This window comes from Melospiza georgiana, chromosome 17 (genome assembly GCF_028018845.1).
Source record: "Melospiza georgiana isolate bMelGeo1 chromosome 17, bMelGeo1.pri, whole genome shotgun sequence".
NCBI classification, from domain to species: Eukaryota; Metazoa; Chordata; class Aves; order Passeriformes; family Passerellidae; genus Melospiza; species Melospiza georgiana.
In genome coordinates, this window is record NC_080446.1 from 7,507,708 (window position 1) to 7,527,175 (window position 19,468).

General features: G+C 56.7%; 1 protein-coding gene across 1 annotated transcript; it reads left to right on the forward strand.

Annotated features, from left to right (window-relative positions):
* The first annotated feature begins 729 nt into the window (after positions 1-729).
* Positions 730-16,271, forward strand: DNMT3B (DNA methyltransferase 3 beta). Its single transcript, XM_058036316.1, has 19 exons — positions 730-834; positions 4,353-4,479; positions 5,102-5,205; positions 6,254-6,337; positions 6,814-7,002; positions 8,086-8,244; positions 9,013-9,120; positions 9,778-9,919; positions 10,279-10,407; positions 10,800-10,844; positions 11,346-11,425; positions 11,658-11,770; positions 12,141-12,324; positions 12,565-12,649; positions 13,100-13,338; positions 13,485-13,575; positions 14,151-14,299; positions 14,930-15,015; positions 16,130-16,271. The coding sequence occupies exons 1-19, from the start codon at positions 730-732 to the stop codon at positions 16,269-16,271; spliced, it is 2,361 nt and encodes a 786-aa protein (XP_057892299.1).
* The last annotated feature ends 3,197 nt before the right edge of the window (positions 16,272-19,468 follow it).

A 19,468-nucleotide genomic window follows, 5' to 3' on the forward strand; every position in this document is an offset into this window, starting at 1 on the left:
CGCATCTTCCCTTTCTGTTGGCAGGAAAAGAGGTTCCCGGCGGCGCCTCGGGCGCGAAGCCTCCCCGGGGCCGATCCGGAGGGACGGGGTGGCCGGAGCAGGTATCGACCGGAGGGCTGTGCTGGCATCCGCCTGCTGCCGAGCCCGCGGGGAGCCTCCGGGGAGGGGAGATCAGCGAAGAGGCAGGAATGAACTCTTCGGCGTGGCCCCAGCGTGGGGCGCAGGTCCCGGGCAGGCGGGAGAGGGGAGAGCGGGGGGACCCCTGGGCGAGTGGGCGAGAGCTGGTCCTGGGGCGAGAGCTGGTCCTGGGGCGAGAGCTGGTCCTGGGGCGAGTGGTGGTCCTGGGGCGAGTGGTGGTCCTGCAACGACCTCCCTCGGAATGGGAGAGGGCAAGGAGGGGATGGCTGGACAGTGCTGCCCTCAGCAGTACTGGTACTCTCCTTTCCTGCCTCAGTTTCCAAATTTTTAATCAGCTGAGGAGGAGTGAGGCCGGGTATCCCAGCCCCACGTCTGGGGCTGGAAGGGCGGCCATGGGGACCAGCGAGGTGTCATTGTCATCTTTGGTCCTCTCGTTCAGGGGGAGAATGAAGCGGTGACGACTCCGGACAGAAGCCTGGCCACCTCCGAGCGGGCCTCAGCTGTGCACCGGAGCCCCCCGAGCCCCCCGAGGCTCCAGCCCTGCCCGCAGCCCCTGCCCCAGGCCGCGGGGCTCGGCGGGATCCCAGCGGGATGAACATGGTAAAGAGCCTGGAGCCGCTGCCGCAGCGGTTGGCGGGGATGGTGGCTGTCCGGGAGACGTCTCCAGCCTGGTCTGCGCTGGGAGAGGAGGGGCCGGTTCGTGTTTTGTTTCTTTTCTTTAACCCAGCTTTGCTGCGAGGCAGCGGGGAGAGCCGGGGTGGGCGCCGGGGGCTGCGGGGGGAGCGGAGCGGGGCAGGAGGAAACCGGGGGAAATGGAGGGAAGTGCCGGAGCGGGAGAGCAGAGAGGCCAGGCACAGGAAGCGGGCAGGGGGAGCCTGCCCTTCGCCCCCTGCCCTTCCCAACGAGCACATCTGCGAAATCGGCGCCTTTCTTACGGAACTGCCAACCCAGCAACTCCTTTCTTCCCAGGATTAGAGGGAAATGTTCGGTTTGGGGAGACTTTTAAAGGCCATTAGTGTGCACCACAGCCCAGAGCCAGCCCGGCCATTAGGGTCCTTTATTTCTTTTTGTTATTCAAACAGGGCTTGGGCGATGGCTCCATCCCAGCCATGGGTAAAGCTTCCCTCCAGCCTTTTGATATGCATGCCCCTGTCTGGAGGCAAAGTCCGAAACCTCCCCACCTCCTGGGGACATGCACCTGATAACAGGGCGGCCTCTTTTCTCAGCAAGGAAAACTGAAACCAGCCTGGGCCGGGCTGGAGGAGCAGCCCCGGGAGCAGGGGCAGGGGTCCAGTCCAGAGCACGGCCCGGCCAGGTGAGCCCTGCCCACCCTGCCCTCTCTGCCAGGTGAGCCCAGCCATCCTGCCCACTCTGCCTGCTCTGCCCGCCCCAGCGTGGCCAGCAGTCGTGGCCAGGCAGGGACCAGAATTCTCTCTAAGCAGTTAATGCTGTGGCATGGTCTTTAACCAGTTTGGCAAATCTTAAAGAAGCTGGTATTGCAAAATGAGGGCGGGCTGTGGAGTCAGCGGGTTCATTGTCTTCTCGGGTGGGATTTGGCTGCAGGGCACGTCCTGGTCACCAGGCAGTGCCGGGGCTGCCGCTGGTGCTGGGCTCTGGGGGAGCTTTGGGCCACGGAGCTGGAATTGTGCATTATTTGCCTCCTCATGGATTCCTATCTCCACATGGAGTGCATGACTGTGTTTGCAGGGCTCTGGACAGTGCAAACACGGCAGGGTTGGTCTCCCCTGAGCCAGCCCATGGGAGGGCAGTGCTCTGTTTCTGATTATTAATGCCCTAAGTGCACATGCTGCTGTGTTTTTGCGAGGGGAGGCGAGGACAAAGAGCCAAGCCTTCCTCGGGAGCAGGAGGGGCTGAGCTCACAAGGATGTGGCTCCTGCAGGGGACCCTGGGTGGTCAGTGGGCAGCAGGATGGGCTCCTGTGCCTTCAGCACTTGGTGCAAACAGCAGGAGAAGGGGTGGGAATTGCAGTCGTGCTGCATAGGTTCAGGATTTTGGGAGAGGCACTTTAATGAGCAGGTAATGCCATGGTCTGCTGTTCCCTTTCCCATCAGAGGATGGTGGTGATGTCCTCAGGTGATCCTAGACAGTGCAGGTGGAGAAGGGCACGGAGCAAGCAGGGAATCAAGCAGGGAGCTGACGTGCCTGAGCTCACGGCAGGGCCTGTGGCCGTGCCATGGACACACAGAGCTGTGACCTGTGGCTCTCTGCTCTGCTAGCAAGCAGTTCCTTCCAAAGGGATAACCCTTTTTTCCCCACTTTATAACTGGAATAACGCCCACGTGGGAGCTCCCTAAGCAAAGCTGAGCTTGGGCCGTCAGGTGTTCAGTCCTGGCAAGAGCTGGTCACTGTCACCTCAGCCCTTCACCTCCCCAGTGCTGGGCTGACAGCACTCCCTTGCCTGGTGTGCTGGGCATAAGGCAGTCTGGGGTTGAGGAAGGAAAAGCCATTTTGAAGTGCAAGTTTGAACTTCCTGGACTCAGGTTCCTGACAAAGGAATGAATGCAGAGGTCGTCTGAGAGTCCCAGTGGAGTTTTGTGGGTGCAGATGTTTGGGAGGGCTGGGAGATATCCTTGCCTGCTTCTGTCCTCCCTGAATCTTACCTGCCTCATGCAGCTCCTTCTCCTTGTACTCTGTGGTTCAGATCACCCTCATGCTGGGAGGGCAGCCTCCCTGTAGGGATTCCCAAGGGACATTCACTTTTTGGTGAGTTTTGCTGGTTTTGGTGGCAGCATTGCTGCCAGGCCTGGCTGCTGCTGCTCTGCAGCACTGCGGGCTGGGGAGGGGGAGCAGAGCAGGAGGAGCTGGCCCTGACCTGGCTGTGCTGTGCCGTGGTGGATTCTGCATCCTGGAGCATCCGGGGCCATGTGGGACCATCCGCCTGGGCCGGGGGCAGGCGGCGAGTCTGGGCAGCTCCCAGGAATTGTTTGCTGGGTCTGGAGCAGATGTGCTGCAGCACAGGGATTTCTGCACACAGCTGTGGGGGGTTTGCAGTGTCTGGTGCCGTTCCTCTCCTCCTCCCTTTGTCCAGGGGGGAGGCAGTGTGTGCACTGAGGTTTCTCACTGTGGAGGTGGGTGCTGGACACCTGCTTTCCTTTGTGTTTGAGCGTTACCAGGTTTTTAACTCTGCCCTCTGCGTCCAAAACATCAAACTCCAACTGGTCTTTGTTTGTCGGAGGTGCTGACAGATGATTTCAAAGCAGAAATCTCAATTGTTAGGGCAGTGCTTGGAGGCAATGCAGAGTGAGAGTGACACAGAAGGGGCAGTGGGCTGGAGCTGGGGTCTCTCTGGGGTCTCTGGGGCTGAGGGGGGTGTTCCTTTGGCTTCCTAACAGGGCTGTAGGTGGGCAAAGCCCTGCAAGCTTCTCAGCTCTTGAGTTAACGTGCTGCTGAAACGACTGTGCTGCTGAAATGACTGGAGGGGCAAGTTGCAGCACAGACCCATAGCCCGGCAGTGAGGCAGCAGTTCATGGCATCCGGGTGCCTCTGGGAGGGCTGGGAGCTTCCACTTCAGGAAACAGGAGCCAAGGAGGGCACCCAGGGGAAGGCAGCGGAGCCCCAGCTCTGCAGGGGCATCAGGGCAGGGGCTGCCAGCATGCTCAGCCCCCTGCTCTGCCCCTTCACCCTGGGGCAGGGCAGCTGAGGCCAGGAGCAGGGGCAGGAGGAGTTTTCTCCCTTACAGAGAGAGTTTAATGCAGGCTCCAGGACTTTGCCCCCCATGGTGGGCTGTGCCTGCCTGTCCTGCTGCTGAGGAACAGCCCACCCACCTCTGGGCGTGCTGGGCAGCTGGAACACGGGAGGCTGGTGGCCCAGGGGTGGGCTGGCCCCGGGGGTGGGCTGGCCCCTGGTTTCAGGGTGGCCCTGTCTGGAAGTGCAGCTCTCCTGCAGACAGGGTCTGTCAGAGCGAGCTGGGGCAGCTCCGAGCCAGCACACAGATGGTGGGGCAAAACCTGGTGTTCCCTAAGGATAAGTGGGTGCATCTGGGAGCTTTTTTAGATGGAGCTGGTTGACCTTTAGGGCCACCACATTTATGTGCAAGTGCTGTTTATTTCCCAGGACTTTAGTTGCATCTCCAGTCAGACCTCTCTGCTAAGGGCACAAACTTAAAGCTGGCTCAAGGATCTCACTCTGTCTGCTCTGCCCTCCCTGGGGCTTCCTTGCACAGCTGACTTTCCTTTCCATTCTGGCTTCTACAGGCGACCATGAAAAAGGAGAAGAGCCACGGGCAGGATGAGGCAGACTGTAGGGCAAAGCTGATCCTCATCAATGGGGACAAAGCACCTGGCGTTGTCCTGGAGGCCAATGGGAAGCCCAGCACTCCAGGTGAGGGTCACACACTGAGCCCAGAGTGCTCCAGGGTGCACAGGGTTGGGATGTCACAGCCTCTGTCCCAGAGTCCCCCATGGCCCCACTGGATTTCTGTGATCCAGGAGCACACCCAGGCCATGCTGTGGTTGTGGGAATGGGTGCCACACTGGGATGCTGCCTCTGCCCCTCAATAGTTTAACCCCCATGGAGTGAGGAAAGCAGGGGAGCCCCTGCAGCCTGAGGGGCTGCATTGCTGCTCCTGGGATTCTCCAGTCAGGGTTCCCAAATCCCACCTCTTGGATCACAAGGTCCTGCTTTAAATGACCCGGTGACAAGCCTGGGAGAGCTGGCTTGTGGCCTCCTTGTGCCTCTGAGCTTTCAGGAACCAGGGAGTACATAAGAATGTCCCCATGCTTGGTGCTAGTCCCTCCCAGTTTTAGGGACAGGTGGGTGATCTGGGGCTGTGGTGCCACAGTGGGAGCCCTGGGGACGCCACTTGTCTCTGCCCCCAGCCACGTTTCTCTTAGATGAGCTTTTGGTGTCTCCAGTTTGTGAAATGGGAGCAGTGAGAGGCTGGGGCATGCAGGGACAGGTGGGCTTGCAGAGCCTGAGGCTGCTCTGTCTTGGCTCTGCTCAGGTTCCAGGGGCCTGGGGCTGCTGCCCCTGAAGAAGGAGAAGGACAGCAATGGAGACCTCTCCAAGGAGGACCTGGCCTGGCCACTGGATCTGCCAGTGCAGAGGGTAAGTGAACACTGAGGGTGCTTTTTGGGGGCTGTGTTTTTGGGTGGTATCTGGTTCCAGGATCTTCATCTCTTTCCCTCTGAGCTTCTCTAGTGCTCAGTGCCAGAGGAGCAGTCCAGTGATGAATGCAATACCCACAGCGTAATGTTTTAATTTTTAAATTCCTGCTTCTCATGATACAGCAGTAGGAGGGGGTGGTGTGGGATGCAGCAATGCCCATTGCATGTTGCAGCAGCCTAATAAAATATGCTAATATTTTCTTTAAAGTCTTGGCTGTATTGAAACTCTGAAGCATCTCATGGCTCCCACTGTTGGGGTGAGCTGGACCCCAATTTCACCCACCCTCTTTTGTTGATTAGGTTGACAAACCTCCAGGGTCTGGAAGCATTTTTGCCTTCTGGCTTTATTGTTTTGAGTTAGAATTAAACCCCAAGGTTGGAGATCTGCCTGAGATGAGGCAGCTTCCAAAAGAAAGAGCCATAAATCCAGTGGGTGAAAATTGATCTTTCCCACTGTTTAGTTTGGGGGCTCTTCAGTGCAAAATCTCATTTAATTTTGAATCTCTGCTATGCTGGGTGCAGGCAGCAGGTCTGGGCTGGACTGTAACTCTGACCACCAGGGAAAGGCTGCCCTGGGTGCTGCTGTGGGGAAGAGCTCCCATGGGAGTGTGAGGGCATCCAGGGTGTGTAATGGGTCCATGCCTGGGATGGGTGCTCTGCCATGGTCTGTGCTTCTCCTGGCATCCCAGTCCTCCCAGCTGTGCCTCCTGCTCTTTGTCATGCTGGGTGCAGTGTGCTGCAGCAAGGCTCAGCATCTCCTGAGCCTTGCAGAGATGCTGTGGAGCACAAAGTTGCCCAAAGGGGCTCAGCACAAGGCAGCTCCAGCATCCATCTGTCTCCTCTCACCTTCCCCAGGGCACGGCCTGTGGTGCTCAGCGCCATGAGGCACAGACTGTGGCAGGGTGTTTGGGTAGCAGGTGCAGCCCTGGGGCAGGGCTGGGGGGCAGAGCAGCCTCAGGCAGGTGCCCAGCCTGTGCCTCCTGTTGCAGGCAGGGCGGACCCGGCAGGAGACGCGGCTCAAGGACCCGGCCCGCAGCGTGGAGCCTCTCAGGGAGCTGCCAACGCCCGTGCGGGTGAGGGTCTGCCAGGGCCAGGGCTCCCCTGGGGCTCCCCTTGGGCTCCAGGGACCTGCACTGCTGCTGTGCCCTGGTCAGGTGTCTTCAGAGATGGTGCAGCCTCCCCGTGCCTCAGTTTCCCCCGTGAAGGGGTGTGTTTGTGCTGTATTTTGCCTCTGCTATAAACTTGGTGCATTGAGTGCCCTGGGGTGGATTTGGGACAGCAAAATGGGAGGGGGCAGTGGTGCACCATTTGCTCTGGGTCTGGCAGGTAAAAGCAGAGCAAATGGTGCAGATGCCCCCATTAAGGGCTCTCTATTAATGTTTGCAGTGGTGCCCTCACTCCCTGGCTCCCGCTCTCCGATCCCCACTGCAGGGCTGGGGTGATGTGGGGAATGGGGGTGATGTGGGGAATTGGGGTGATGTGGGGCAGGTCTCTGCTCCCCCTGTCCCTCTCCCTGCTGCTCTCACACTCCCCTGCCTCTGCCATGCAGAGCTCCAGGCGTCGCTCTGCCGTGCCCACGCCCATGACCATCGACCTGACGGAGGAGGACTCGCAGGACTCATCCCAGAGCAGCAGCACACTCTCGGGGAGCAGCTCCCAGGAGGGCCAGAACGGCTCTGCTGAGCTGGGGGCCGAGGAGGCAGAGAGCAGAGACATGGGCATGGCACTGGAGTACCAGGTACAGAGGGGCTGAGCTCTGCTCCTGCACCCAGGGTGGTGTGGGGCAAGGATGAACCTCTGTGACTTGTCCCAAAACTAACTTGGACACCTCAGTGCTGTTCCTCCTGCCCACCCTTCCCTGCATGCCTGGTGGTGCCAGGCTGTCTCCATCCATCAGGCTTGGATGCTTTGGGGACCAGCCCTGCCAAGCTGCCACTGGTGCCACACGTGGGCCCCCCGAGACACACATGAGTGTGCTGTGCCCTGCTCAGACAGGCACTTGCATGTGCAGAAAACATTTCTGTCGGGGATGCTGGAGAGAACTGAAGCTGCTGGGGCTGCAGAGCAGGATTTGGTGCCTGCGGGCCGCAGGGCAGGGCCCCAGACTTGCAGGAATTGGGCAATTGCATCTTGCTGCATAATTAAGTACGTAATTGCAGAACAAAGCTGGGAAGGAGGGCTCTGCAGGCAGAGAGGTGACTTTTCTCCGTGTGAGATTCCTTGCTGTGCACAGCACCCAGTATGGCCTGTGACTGGTCACACCACAATTCTTGACTCTTTTTTCCTTCTGTTTTTTTGCTCTGCCACATGTCCTGCTCTCCCCAGCAGGCACAAGAGGAGGGTGGGTGGGTGTCCTCTCCCTCGGGTGCAGCCACACAACACAGGCTGAGCTGTGAGCCCTGTGAAGAGGCTGTTCTGTGCCAAGGAGGGCACCCAGGGAACAGCCTTGGGGTGTTTGCAGAGACCCTGGCAGGGCAGGCAGGAGTGGACACGCACGGGGCCGGTGCCAGGTGGACTGTGCAGGACAGAGCACGCATCACACCGTGTGCCAGGCACGGGCTCAGCATGGGCTGGCACACACAGGCCTCCCCACCAAGCTTCAGCATGGATCAGGGCTGGGATATGGTGTTGCCAGGGGGGAATGGCTTGGCCTTGTGCTTGAGGGAGGGGTTGCAGTTTTTGGAGATCACTGCACTGAGGTTCTATGTGTGTGACGCACATGGTGACACAGCAGGGCTGTCCCCTGTGCTCCAGGGCTCTGCTGCACAACTTCCCAGACAAAATGGGGAGTTTTGGCTGATCTGTTGTGTTGTGCTTTCAGGATGGGAAGGAGTTTGGAATTGGGGAGCTTGTCTGGGGGAAGATCAAAGGTTTTTCCTGGTGGCCTGCGATCGTCGTGTCCCACAGAGCCACGGCCAAGCGCCAGGCGGTGTCGGGCATGCGCTGGGTGCAGTGGTTTGGAGACGGGAAGTTCTCCGAGGTAAGAGAGAACTTGGACTCTGTTTTGGCCCAGCCCAAAACACCCTCCCTGCACGTTTCTGCCCCACTCCTGAGGCTGGCTGTGGAGGGTGGATGTGCTCCTGCAGCCGCCCAGGCCTCCCCTCCCAGTGTTAAACATGGCCAGGCCCTGGCAGGTTCTCATGGCTCTGGTGTCTGTAACTAATCACTGGTAGGTTGGTGACAGCATCCAGACATGGGGACATCTGCCTGGCCACTTCACAGTGTTTTGTCCATGCTCCAGAGCTTTCCCTGTCACTCCCTGCCTGGGGAGGGATGTCCCCTCAGAGCCCCTCACAGAATCAGGGTATCCTGAGTTGGAAGGGACCCACAAGGATCTTTGAGTCACACTCCTTCCCTGCACAGGACAGCCATAAAATCCCACTATATGCCTAAGAGTGTCATCCAAACATTCCTTCAGCTCTGTCAGGCTCCTGCCATGACCACTTCCCTGGGGAGTGTGTTCTAGTGCCATGAACCTTTTCCTAATATCCAATGAGGATATTTCCTATATCCAGGGAGGATACCAACCCCTCCCACGCCGCAGGCAGTGGGGAGGAAGTGCTGTGCTGGTGTCACACCAGCAGTGCCGGCAGAGGGTGCAACCCAGCCGTCCTTGTCATGCTGCTGCTCTTGGCAGAGCTGCCACCGGGCTCCTCAGTGCTGCAGCTGGGGACTGCACAGTGCTGGGGGGAAATGGCCCAGCAGGGCATTCCCATCTCACAGCTGGGATCTTGGTGCTCTCTCCCAGGTTTCTGCAGACAAACTGGTGGGACTGATGGCCTTCAGGCAGCATTTCAATTCCTCCACGTTCAACAAGCTGGTGTCCTACCGCCGTGCCATTTACCACGCTCTGGAGGTAACCACCGGGGGTGGGGGGGTGGGTGAGGGGGTGCCAGATGAACCAGCTGGGCTGGGGGGCCAGTGAGATAGGATGCAGCAAAACCCTCCTTTCACTGCTGAGATTGTTTCCAAGTGCAGCTGTGGGGCCAGGCTCTGCTTATCCTGAGGGTTTGGGGGTAGCTGCTGCTGCTCCAGGGTCTCACAGCTCCAGAACCCCAGGCCAGACTCCCTGTGAGGGCTTGGATGTGGCAGCATCATGGCATCATGGCAGCAGGGCAGTGCCAGGCTGGCCAGAGGTGTCCCAGGGCAGTGCAGGATGCCCTTTGAAGTGCAGACCCACAGGCACCTCTTCTGCCTTTTCTTCCTGGCACTTGCCATGGAGCAGAATCTGGGAAAGAGCTTTGGCTGGGCTGTCCCTGCTTCTGGCTCCTTTGGGGCTGGTGGAGGACAGATGGGCTCACTGCAGGGATGGAGGCACGGGGCTGTGGCCAAGGGCACGCCCAGAGTGGGAATCCATCAGCTGCCACCATCCCAGGGCCACTAAACCCTGTGTGTGTGTGTGTGTGTCTGTGTGTGTCTGTGTGTGTGTGTGCTGGGTGGGGAGGAGGCCTGGGGCTGCTCCCCTGACAGAGACCACCCTGTCCCCCTGTCCCCTGCTGCCCATGCTCCTCAGGTGGCCCGGAGCCGGTCGGGGAAGACGTTTACGACAGGCCCCAGGGAGTCTCTGGAGGAGCAGCTGAAGCCCATGATCGACTGGGCAATCACTGGCTTCAAGCCCCTGGGGCTCAAGGGACTGCGGCCACCCAAAGGCTCAGGTGAGGTGGTGGCATCAGCTGCCGGAGGGTGGTGGGGGCTGGCATGGGCGGTGGCCACTGTGGGCTGCCCCTGGCTGAGCCTGCTCACCCTGTGCTGTGGCCATGCCAGCCCAGTCCCAGGGGGATCCTGGGGCTTTTCACTGGGACCCTCAGTGGCACTGCAAAGAGCTGGAGCAATGCACCCTCCAAGCCCCATGGAAATCACACCTGGCAGAGCCTTGTGCTATGTGTGAGGACCCAGGTGGCCAGGAAAGGTCCTGCTGTGGCTGGGGTGAGACCTGGCAGGGCTTGGCAGGAGGTGCCCTGGGCCAGTCCTGAGGCTGGAGACTTGTCCTTGAGGAGGTTCCTTTTCCTTGCAGAGAATGGGGTGCTGAGGAATGGCACAGAGGAGGTGGTGTCCCTTGAACAGTGTCCCCCCACCAAGAGGCTGAAGACCTACCCCTGCAACAGCAGCAAGGAGCAGCGTGTGGAAGAGGACCAGACCCGAGGTAACCAACAGAGAGAGCTGGGGAGTGGCTTGGCCTGGGCTGTGCACCCCAAGAGCACTGGAAACCATTCTGACTAAGAGCTTGGCTCAGGGAGCCATGAGCCTGGTTTCTGAAGGCAAAAGGTCTGGTGGTGCTGACTTGTGCCTTAGAAGACACCAGCAAACACAACTGCAAGACATGGGCTGGGCCCCACCAGCTTGGAGCATGTGCTGATACTCTGAGCTCCAACATCTCCATCAGTAGAAGGATGGGAGCTTTGCACCAAAATCTCTCAGCAAAGCTGGAGTAGTTCTAATGCAAGAAATAAGGCACATGTAAGCAGAATGCATTTAAACTTTGTAACACAAGGAATGATAATGTCTTTTTTTTTCTTTCTTTTCAAATTTATAAAGAGCAAATGGTTTCTGACATTACGAACAACAGCGGGAAGCTGGAAGGTAAACACTGGCCCTGTCTCTTCTTGGAAGAGGTGTGAGGTGCTGGGGGTGCCCAGCAAGGGTTTTGTGGGTCCCTTTTCAACTGCACCATGTAGGAGGGGGGAAAGTGCTGTGAATGCAGGGTGCTGAGGGGGATGGGGTGCTGAGAGAGATAGGGTGCTCAGGGGGACAGGGTGCTGAGAGTGACAGGATGCTGAGAGGGATGGGGTGCTCAGGGGAACAGGGTGCTGAGGGGAACGGGGTGTTGAGGGGGATAGGGTGCTTAGGGGGACAGGGCGTTCAGGGGAACGGGGTGGATGGGGTGCTGAGCAGGTCCTCCATGGGAGCCACAGCCACATCTGGATGCAGTTCTAAGGGCAGGCCCCATTTGGGTGCAGTTCTGAGGGCAGGCTTTATCCAGACACGGCTCCAACCTCTGCAGCCTGTGGTGGGGTGTAAGGGGGCCCTGCCCTGGGTGTTCCCTACCCTGGGTGAGCACAGCTCTGTCTCTCTGTCCCACAGATAGCTGTTTGTCTTGCGGGAGGAGGAACCCAGCCACTTTCCACCCACTGTTCAAGGGGGGCCTCTGCCAGACATGCAGGGTAAGTGCTGCTGTGCTGGGCCTGAGCGGGAGGATGGGGCTGGGGCTGTGCTGGGTCTTGGCCATGCTGTGTCTCCCATGGAGCTGTCCTTCAGTGTGTCCTCACCACCTTGAAACACTGAGGATTGCATCTCCAAAATATGTACTGGGAATGGAGCAAAGCTGTGTTTTGCACCGTCTGAGCACTGCTCCTGATCCTGTGTCCTTCTCTGCTCCCGATGTCCTTTTGCTAGGATAGATTCCTGGAGTACTTCTACATGTATGATGAAGATGGGTACCAGTCCTACTGCACCGTCTGCTGTGCAGGCAAGGAGCTGCTGCTCTGCAGCAATGCCAGCTGCTGCAGGTGAGCCCCATGTCTGCTCCTGGGCTGAGGGCCTGGCATCATTCCCAGGGAGCTGCAGGAAGCAGGGTCATCCTCCATGAGCCTGGGAAGGGACTGTGCTTCTCCTCAGTTAGCTGCCATGAAACATATTGTGACACAGTCCACCTACCCTTACTGAGCCAGGTATCACCTGAATAAGCCCTGTGGAAGTTGGCAGGAGACTTACCCATGCCTTGGTCACCAGCTTGTGTTAGCAGCTCTAAAAACCAGAGTACTGTCTGGAAAAATATCCTGTAAAATGGTGGGGGCTCTGGTCCATGGCAGGGGAGACTCTGGGGTGACCCAAAGGGGTTGCTGGGGTGACAAGCAGAAGCTGTTGTGGTTTGGGCAGGTGCTTCTGTGTGGAGTGTCTGGACGTGCTGGTGGGGCGAGGGACGTCAGCCAGAGTGAAGGAGCAGGAGCCCTGGAACTGCTACATGTGCCAGCCCCAGCAGAGCCGCGGCGTGCTGCAGCGCCGGCAGGACTGGAACGCTCGCCTGCAGGACTTCTTCACCAGTGACAAGGGACAGGAATATGTAAGGGCTGGGGCAGGGAGCCTGGTGTGCTGGCATGTGGGGAAGAGGGTCACTGAGGGCAGGGTGAGCTACGTGGATTTCCTCTTCCCTCTGCCTCGGTCTTGTTCACCCAGCCTTTCCAAGGGTGCCAGGCTCTTGGTCCTGCAGATGCTTTCCTGAAGGTGGAGGTGCTGCATTCAGAGCCTAATGGGACAATGCAGCACTGCCAGGGCTGGGGCTTCATGGCTGTCTTCATTGCAGGCTGCACCCAAAATCTACCCAACAGTTCCTCCAGCGAAGAGGAGACCAATTCGAGTGCTCTCGTTGTTCGATGGGGTGACAACAGGTGAGGCAGTAGGGAAGCACTGCTGGGCAGCTCTTAGCACAGGGCATTGGGGATGGATCATTCCATGGACTCAAACCTGTCTGTAAAAGCATGGTGGGGAGAAGGGGGTGAAAGCAGGGAGATGCCCACCAGAAAATGGATGAGGGCAGGGTCTCCCTTTCCTGCTGTAGAGGGTTGTGGAGGAAAGGAGGGATGGGAGGGGAGGGCATGTGTGGGCACCTCACACAGGTGTTCTTGTTGTGCCAAGTGTGATCTGGAGTGGCTGGTTCCCTTGAGAAGCCAGAGCTGTGGGGACACCAGTAACCTGTACTCTGAAGTGCCTGAGGGCAACTGGTTTGGCTCAGTTCACTCAGCTCTGGCATTCTCCTTTCTGGGAGCAAACCTGCCTGGAGGAATGGGTCAAATAAAAGTTGACTCACCCTGAAGTTCTGTTTAACTACACCCACCTAGGACATCCAGGAGCGACCACATCGAGCGGTGCTGACGAGGGAGACTTGGAGGCTAAAGAGAGCAGTGCCACCTCAGACCTCTGTCCGTGGGCAGGGTACACAGTGCTGAAGGACTTGGGCATCCAGGTGGAGAAGTACATTGCCTCAGAGATCTGTGAGAACCCCATGGCCGCGGGCAAAGTGCGGCCAGAGGGCAACATCACCTACGTGCGCGATGTCAGGAACATAACCAAGAGACATGTGAGCTCTGCTGCTGTGGGAGCCCGAGGGACAGGGCACTGTGGGGACATGAGTCTCACTGGGATGAGTTTGTGCCCTGCCCCATGGGGAAGAGAGACCCATTTCTGTGGCATCCCCTAACAGTCTGGACTGTTTGTTCTCTGTAGATTGAGGAGTGGGGTCCTTTTGACCTGGTCATCGGTGGAAGCCCCTGTGACGACGTCTCGCTTGTCAATCCAACCAGGAAGGCTCTGTTTGGTAAGGCTGCTTTGCTCTGCTGGGCTGCATACCTTGGGATGGTCCTTGGCCATGGAGCCACCATATGGGTAGTGGTTCAGCCCCGGGCTGTATTGCTGATGGGCTGTCTCCATACCCATCTTGGGGAGGGCAGCCAGGCCCCTCAGTCCATGCTGGTGCCAAGCTGTCACAGACGTGTTTTATGAAAAATACTTTCCTTAAGATTTTTCCTCCTGAGAAGCTGAGAGGCCTCAAGAACAAAATGTAAACAATGATTATCTGCTGCTATAGAATGCAACAGGTGCATCTGTGATTGGTCCCATGTAGTTGTTTCTAATTAATGGCCAATCACAGTCCAGCTGTCCAGACTGTCTCGATCAGTCACAAGCCTTTGTTATCATTCCTTTTCTATTCTTAGCTAGCCTTCTGATGAAATCCTTTCTTCTATTCTTTTAGTATAGTTTTAATATAATATATATCATAAAATAATAAATCAAGCCTTCTGAAACATGGAGTCAGATCCTCATCTCTTCCCTCATCCTAAGACTCCTGTAAACGCCATCACACCAACCTGCTGCTGGGCTTTTTCCCCACAGAAGGAACTGGCAGGCTGTTCTTCGAGTTCTACCACCTGCTCAACTACGCCCGTCCCAAGGCAGGCGAGGAGCGACCCTTCTTCTGGATGTTTGAGAACGTGGTGGCCATGAGGATCAACGACAAGAGGGACATTTCCCGGTTTCTGGAGGTAGGGATTGCTGACAGCTGTGGGAAAGGCCTTGGAGCAGGTGACATTTGCTGGGCTGTGCAGGGTGTGCCGGGTGTGAGGGTCTGGCTATGGTTTCCTGTGGCCCTGATGCAGGAAAACCCCCTGCCTGGTGCACATGCCAAGGAATCAAGTTCAGTCTTGGCTCTGGATCCTCCCCTCTGGCTTTCATCAGGTCAAGCCCAAGCACAAGTCCTCTGGGGGAGGGGTTTTGCCAGCATTGCAGAAAGCATCTGTTCCCAGCAATGCCTGTTATTTCTAGGGAGAGGAGGGGTCAGGGAGTGGGAAGGAGTTTTAACTCTGTGGTAGCCAGGATGGGTTGTGGGTCAGCAGGAACCACTGGTGTAAAATCACATTAAAGGCTGATCCTGGTTCATGGGAAGCAGCACTGGGCACACTGTGATGGTCAATAGCTGCTGGCATGGCCTGGGAGCTCATGTGGCCACCCAGGCTGTTCTCTGGTGTGAAACAGGGTTTGTGGGAGCTACAACATTTTCAGGACTTGCTGACCACTTTTAAGTCCCTGCAGTGCAGTGGGAAGGGCTGTTCATGCAGGAGAGAATCAAGCCAACATTTCCTCTAACTTTTATTTCCCCTCTTTTTGGCTCGCAGTGTAACCCAGTTATGATTGATGCAATCAAGATATCAGCAGCCCACCGAGCTCGTTACTTCTGGGGCAACCTCCCTGGGATGGACAGGTAACCAGTCAGTCTGCTGTCCTTGCATTTCTCACGGTAGTTTTGGTTTATTTTGTAGTGCCCTTTCGAGTTTTTTTGTCTCCCTGGCTCTAAGCCCAGCTCCTGGGAGCAAGGAGCCACAGCTCCGCATGGGGCAGCTTCCCTGCAGTGATGTGCACATGATAATTAATGCTCTCACTAATGAGCAATGATGAGACTGCGGGGGAGAAGTGTAGCAGCATCCCCTGCCCTGGCCCTGAGGGTTTTGGAGGGAGCAGTGCTGGGCTTGCTCAGGATGCTCTGCTGGGTCTGGCTTGGGGTGCACAGGTGGATTGCCTGTGGGGTCAGGCCCAGGCAGATGTGGGGTGCTGTATGGCAGCCCTGTGCCCCAGTCAGTGCCATGCTTGTGGGTTTATGGAGGGAACTGAGTGGCTGCTGTGGCTGTGGTGGGTGGTGTGGGGGAGCTCACACCGCAGCCAGCAGCTGCTGTGGCAAAGCATGAGTGCACCCTGCTCCATGCTTCACCCCCTGAATTCATGGCAAAACACAGCAGAAGGACTGGGAGCAGATAAATCCAATTACAAGCAGTCCATCACACCAAATATGTGTGACAGAACCTGAAGGTTTTGCATCATGGATGCTTCTGGCCAGTAAACACAGGACTGGGGTTTAATACTTTTGCTTGCTTATATTTAAATTGCCAGTATTTGTTGGAGTTAACACTGAGCTAAAGGCATTTGTAAGTAAAATAACAATTCCAAGCCTTTGTCATGTGAAATGGCTGTTGGACTTTCATCTGTCTGATTGTAAGGGAAGTGCCCAGCCCATGACTCAGAGCTACTCGGTCCTATCTCCATGGAGTAGCCCTGGGGCAATGAATGCAGAGGTGCTACTGAGCAGAGGCAGGCTGGATGCCCAGGCACAGGAGCCCTGCCAGAAAATCCTACAAGGTTCAGGGCACTGGGGATGGTGGGAAGCCACAGCCAGAACTGCTCGGGTTGTGTGGGGCTGGAGAGCTGAATCCCTTCCCCACAGGAGACTCCTGGTGCTCACTGTCTTTGTTTTGGGTGGCCTGGGAGCAGGGCTGCCCAGGGGAAGGGATTCCTGCTCTGCCTCACGTGCCCTCTCTCTGCAGGATCTTTGGCTTCCCCCTGCCCTACACGGATGTCTCCAACATGGGCCGCGGGACTCGCCAGAAGCTGCTGGGGGGCTCGTGGAGCGTCCCTGTCATCCGGCACCTCTTCTCCCCACTCAAGGATTACTTTGCCTGTGAATAGCAAACTGGAGCGCCCCTCGTCTCTCTGGTAACGATGCACAGCACGGCTGCTGTGGTGGGAGAGGGACGGGCACGGCCACCGGGCTGCCAGGGCCTGTCCCTCCCCAGGGACAGCCTGGGAGAGCCGAGGAATGTCTGTAACCAAAGAACCTGGCAGGGCAACTTCTGTAAAGGGACTAACAGTGATCCCTAGTAGGAAATGATGGACACGAAGCTTTAATTAGCCAGCACACGAAGCTCTATGCATCGCTGATAAGATGGGCGTCTCATCCTCCAGAGCATTATTCCTGTTTAGCCTGGAGCTGGGAAGTCTCCACTTGCTGAGCAGCCAGTGTGCGGGCAGCTGCTGGGGAGCTGCAGGCAAACCTGAACTACAGTGAATTGGTGCTTTACCTAAACAAACAAAACCTCTTGAAGTAACTGCCAAAAACCCCCAAACCGTAGCAGCAGGTGTAAGGGACCCTGCTCAGGTTACATACTGAACACGGGATCAAGAAACCAAATCTTTTTTTGTTTTTATTTTTTTTTTTGATAAAATTTAATTTTGTTGTTCTGATGTCTATTGCTGCTTTAAGGCATTACATAAGAATGTGGAGATTCCTAGACCTGAATGTAGCTGAAACTGAACTGTGAGGTGATAGAATTACTTTTCTAGCTAGAACTAAAGAAATGTTGTTTTATATGTTTGGTTGTAGTTTACAAATATTCACTACTTCCTTTTTAAAGCATCTAAAACCTCTCCTTACATTTTAAAATCCTGCTGAATGGTTTGAAAGCTTACAAGTAACTGGAGCAGGGAGGATTTGGGCTCCAGGGTCTGTAAAGGAAAATATTCTTGGAGCATCCATTTCCCAAAAGAATGTGGTATGTCAGCAGGAAGGACAGTGTAATGGTCAATGGCACCCTCAAATCTCAGCATCCCAAATGTCACGTAGGATGTCATGAACCCAAGCAGTGGTGGCAGGGCATTCCATCCAGGGAAAACCCCACCCAACCCTGGCGGAGTGCAGGGTCCAGGAGTGCAGCACTGCTCCTGCCTGTGCCCAGGGAATGGGACAGTGAGGCAGGAAAGCACTGCCACTGCTGGGGGCTCTGGGGCTGCACCTCTCCTCCCCTGCTCCCATCCCTGTGCACACAGGTGGGATTGTGTGCCCAGCCCCAGCCTGGCAGCACCCTGGGAGCTCCTGGGGCTGTACCTCCAAACTGGGAGCTCCTGTGGCCACCACTGATTCACTTTTGATTGCCTTCCTCTACTCCCCAGCTTTGCCAGAGTGATTATCATGCATTCCATGACGTCCTGGGCACACTGAGCCTGTGGCCAGCAGGTGCCTGTGGCCATTTCATCCAGGTTTCCTGTAGCCACCAGGCTACTGTTCCAGCAGGCATCTCTGGGGATCTGAATTCCAATGCACATTTCAATGCACTGAAACTACTCCCCTCTTGGTCCCTCTGTCCTCCCCTACCTCTGCTGTTCACCTGCCACCTGGCTCTGGAAGAGCCTTCTCAGAATGATTCAGGTTCAAACCATGGGCCAACCCTCCACCCAAGCAATGCCAGGCTGCCCTGCTCTCCTGCAGGGTGCTGTACAGCATCACTGGGAAGAACTTCTCTCTCAGTTCCTTCTACCTCTCTGGCACCCCTGTCCTTGTGGTGAAGGGCGGCAGCCTCCCATTTTCCACCCTTGTGTGCAGTTTTCCATCCCAGCTCTGAGAACCATCTTCTCTTGGTCTCCAATCCAAGGCTGTGCTTGGGAAGCAAGGGAACAGCAAGGGAAACCCAGGTAGTTTAAAGGCTTTTTTCCCCTGTTTTCATCTGGAGGTTACTCTTTAGAGAGAACTCATTGGGGTTTCATTCTCATGCCTTAGTTAAGAAAACTCTGAGGAAAGCCAAGCAGGCTGGTCCAAGTCACTGCTGGCACCTCCAATGCTTGACAAGTGCTTGGGGACACGGTGCACCCTCTTGCCAGCATCCCCTGGGCTGGGAAGATGGCAGGGTGGGTTCTGTGTGTGCTGGAGGTGTTTGGGAAGCCTTGGCACTGCCAGCGCTGCGCCAGCTGCTTTTGGACTCTTTGCCAATCTGTGATCCTTGTGTCCAGCTGGACCCCAGCCACAACACTAATTCCTCATCCCAGGTCCTTGCAGTCCCCGTTTGGAGCCCAGTATGGGGCATGAGGGCAAACACCCATCAGTGCAGGGGCTCAGGGTGACAGCCATCCTCTGCTCTGATGGGCGATTCCTCCAGACTGGGCCAACACGTGCCCTCCACTCCATGGCATCTTACATACTCCAGATCTCACATCCTTTCCTATCTGATCAAAAGGAAAACAAATAGATGAGGGAAAAAAAGGACTTGGGGAAAGTAAACAAAGATAAAAGAGGAATGAGAATTGTCTTGGCATTAAGCTCTCTTGATGAGAATTGTAGTAGACAAGTCTTCCTTGAAATGTTTTTCCCTGTAAGAGCTGCCTTTTATTTTGAGTTTATAAAATGTTAAGGGAGGGGGATCTCAGAAATTCCTTTTTAATACTTTTTAAAGGGTTTTAACTCTCCCTGGTGCTATTTTTTTAGGTTAAGGATTTCTAATGTTGAACATGCTGCGCGTTTTTCTACAATCTTTTAAAAATGAGAGAAATGTATCATTTTTAACACATTTCACAGTTTTTGTATCCTGGAGTGTGGAAATTCGCAAGTCTGCCTTGTCCACATGATTTCGCTGGTTTCCATGTGGGAAAAAAAATGTCGAGAGTTTACCATTTATCATGTCTGATTAAAAACGAGTATTTCTGTATGGCTGGACAGTCTTATTGGGGAAATAAAGGGGGTTCGCAGTGGGAGGAGGGGCACAGCCAGGGATCTGAGCCGCTCCTCTCCTACTGCCGCTCAGCTGACACCGGTGACACCAAGGTGGCCGGGGCTGGTGTGGCAGCACAGCTGGAGCCGTGTTGGGCTGTGCCGCTGGTTTGGGGTCGGTTTGTGTCGCTGGGTTCGGGGCCGGGGCAGTGCCGGGCTCCCGGGTCCGGCCGTCCCGGAGCTCGCGGCCGCAGCGGCTCCGTCGCACCCTCAGGCCCGAGCCCGGCGCGACCCTCAGGCACGCGGGACCCCCGGTGTGGGCGGGGCCAGCGGCTCGGCCAATGGCAGGCGAGCCCTCCGGGGGAGTGGGCGTGGCATCTCCATAGCAACGCAGCAGCTCGCCCCGCCC

Bases quoted from the DNA above. Each gene is read 5' to 3' on its own strand.
- DNMT3B (XM_058036316.1), top strand. From the start codon at position 730: ATGAACATGGTAAAGAGCCTGGAGCCGCTGCCGCAGCGGTTGGCGGGG. The intron at 8,245-9,012 runs GTAAGAGAGAAC...GCTCTCTCCCAG, and splicing joins GAGACGGGAAGTTCTCCGAG to GTTTCTGCAGACAAACTGGT. The intron at 9,121-9,777 runs GTAACCACCGGG...CATGCTCCTCAG, and splicing joins CCATTTACCACGCTCTGGAG to GTGGCCCGGAGCCGGTCGGG.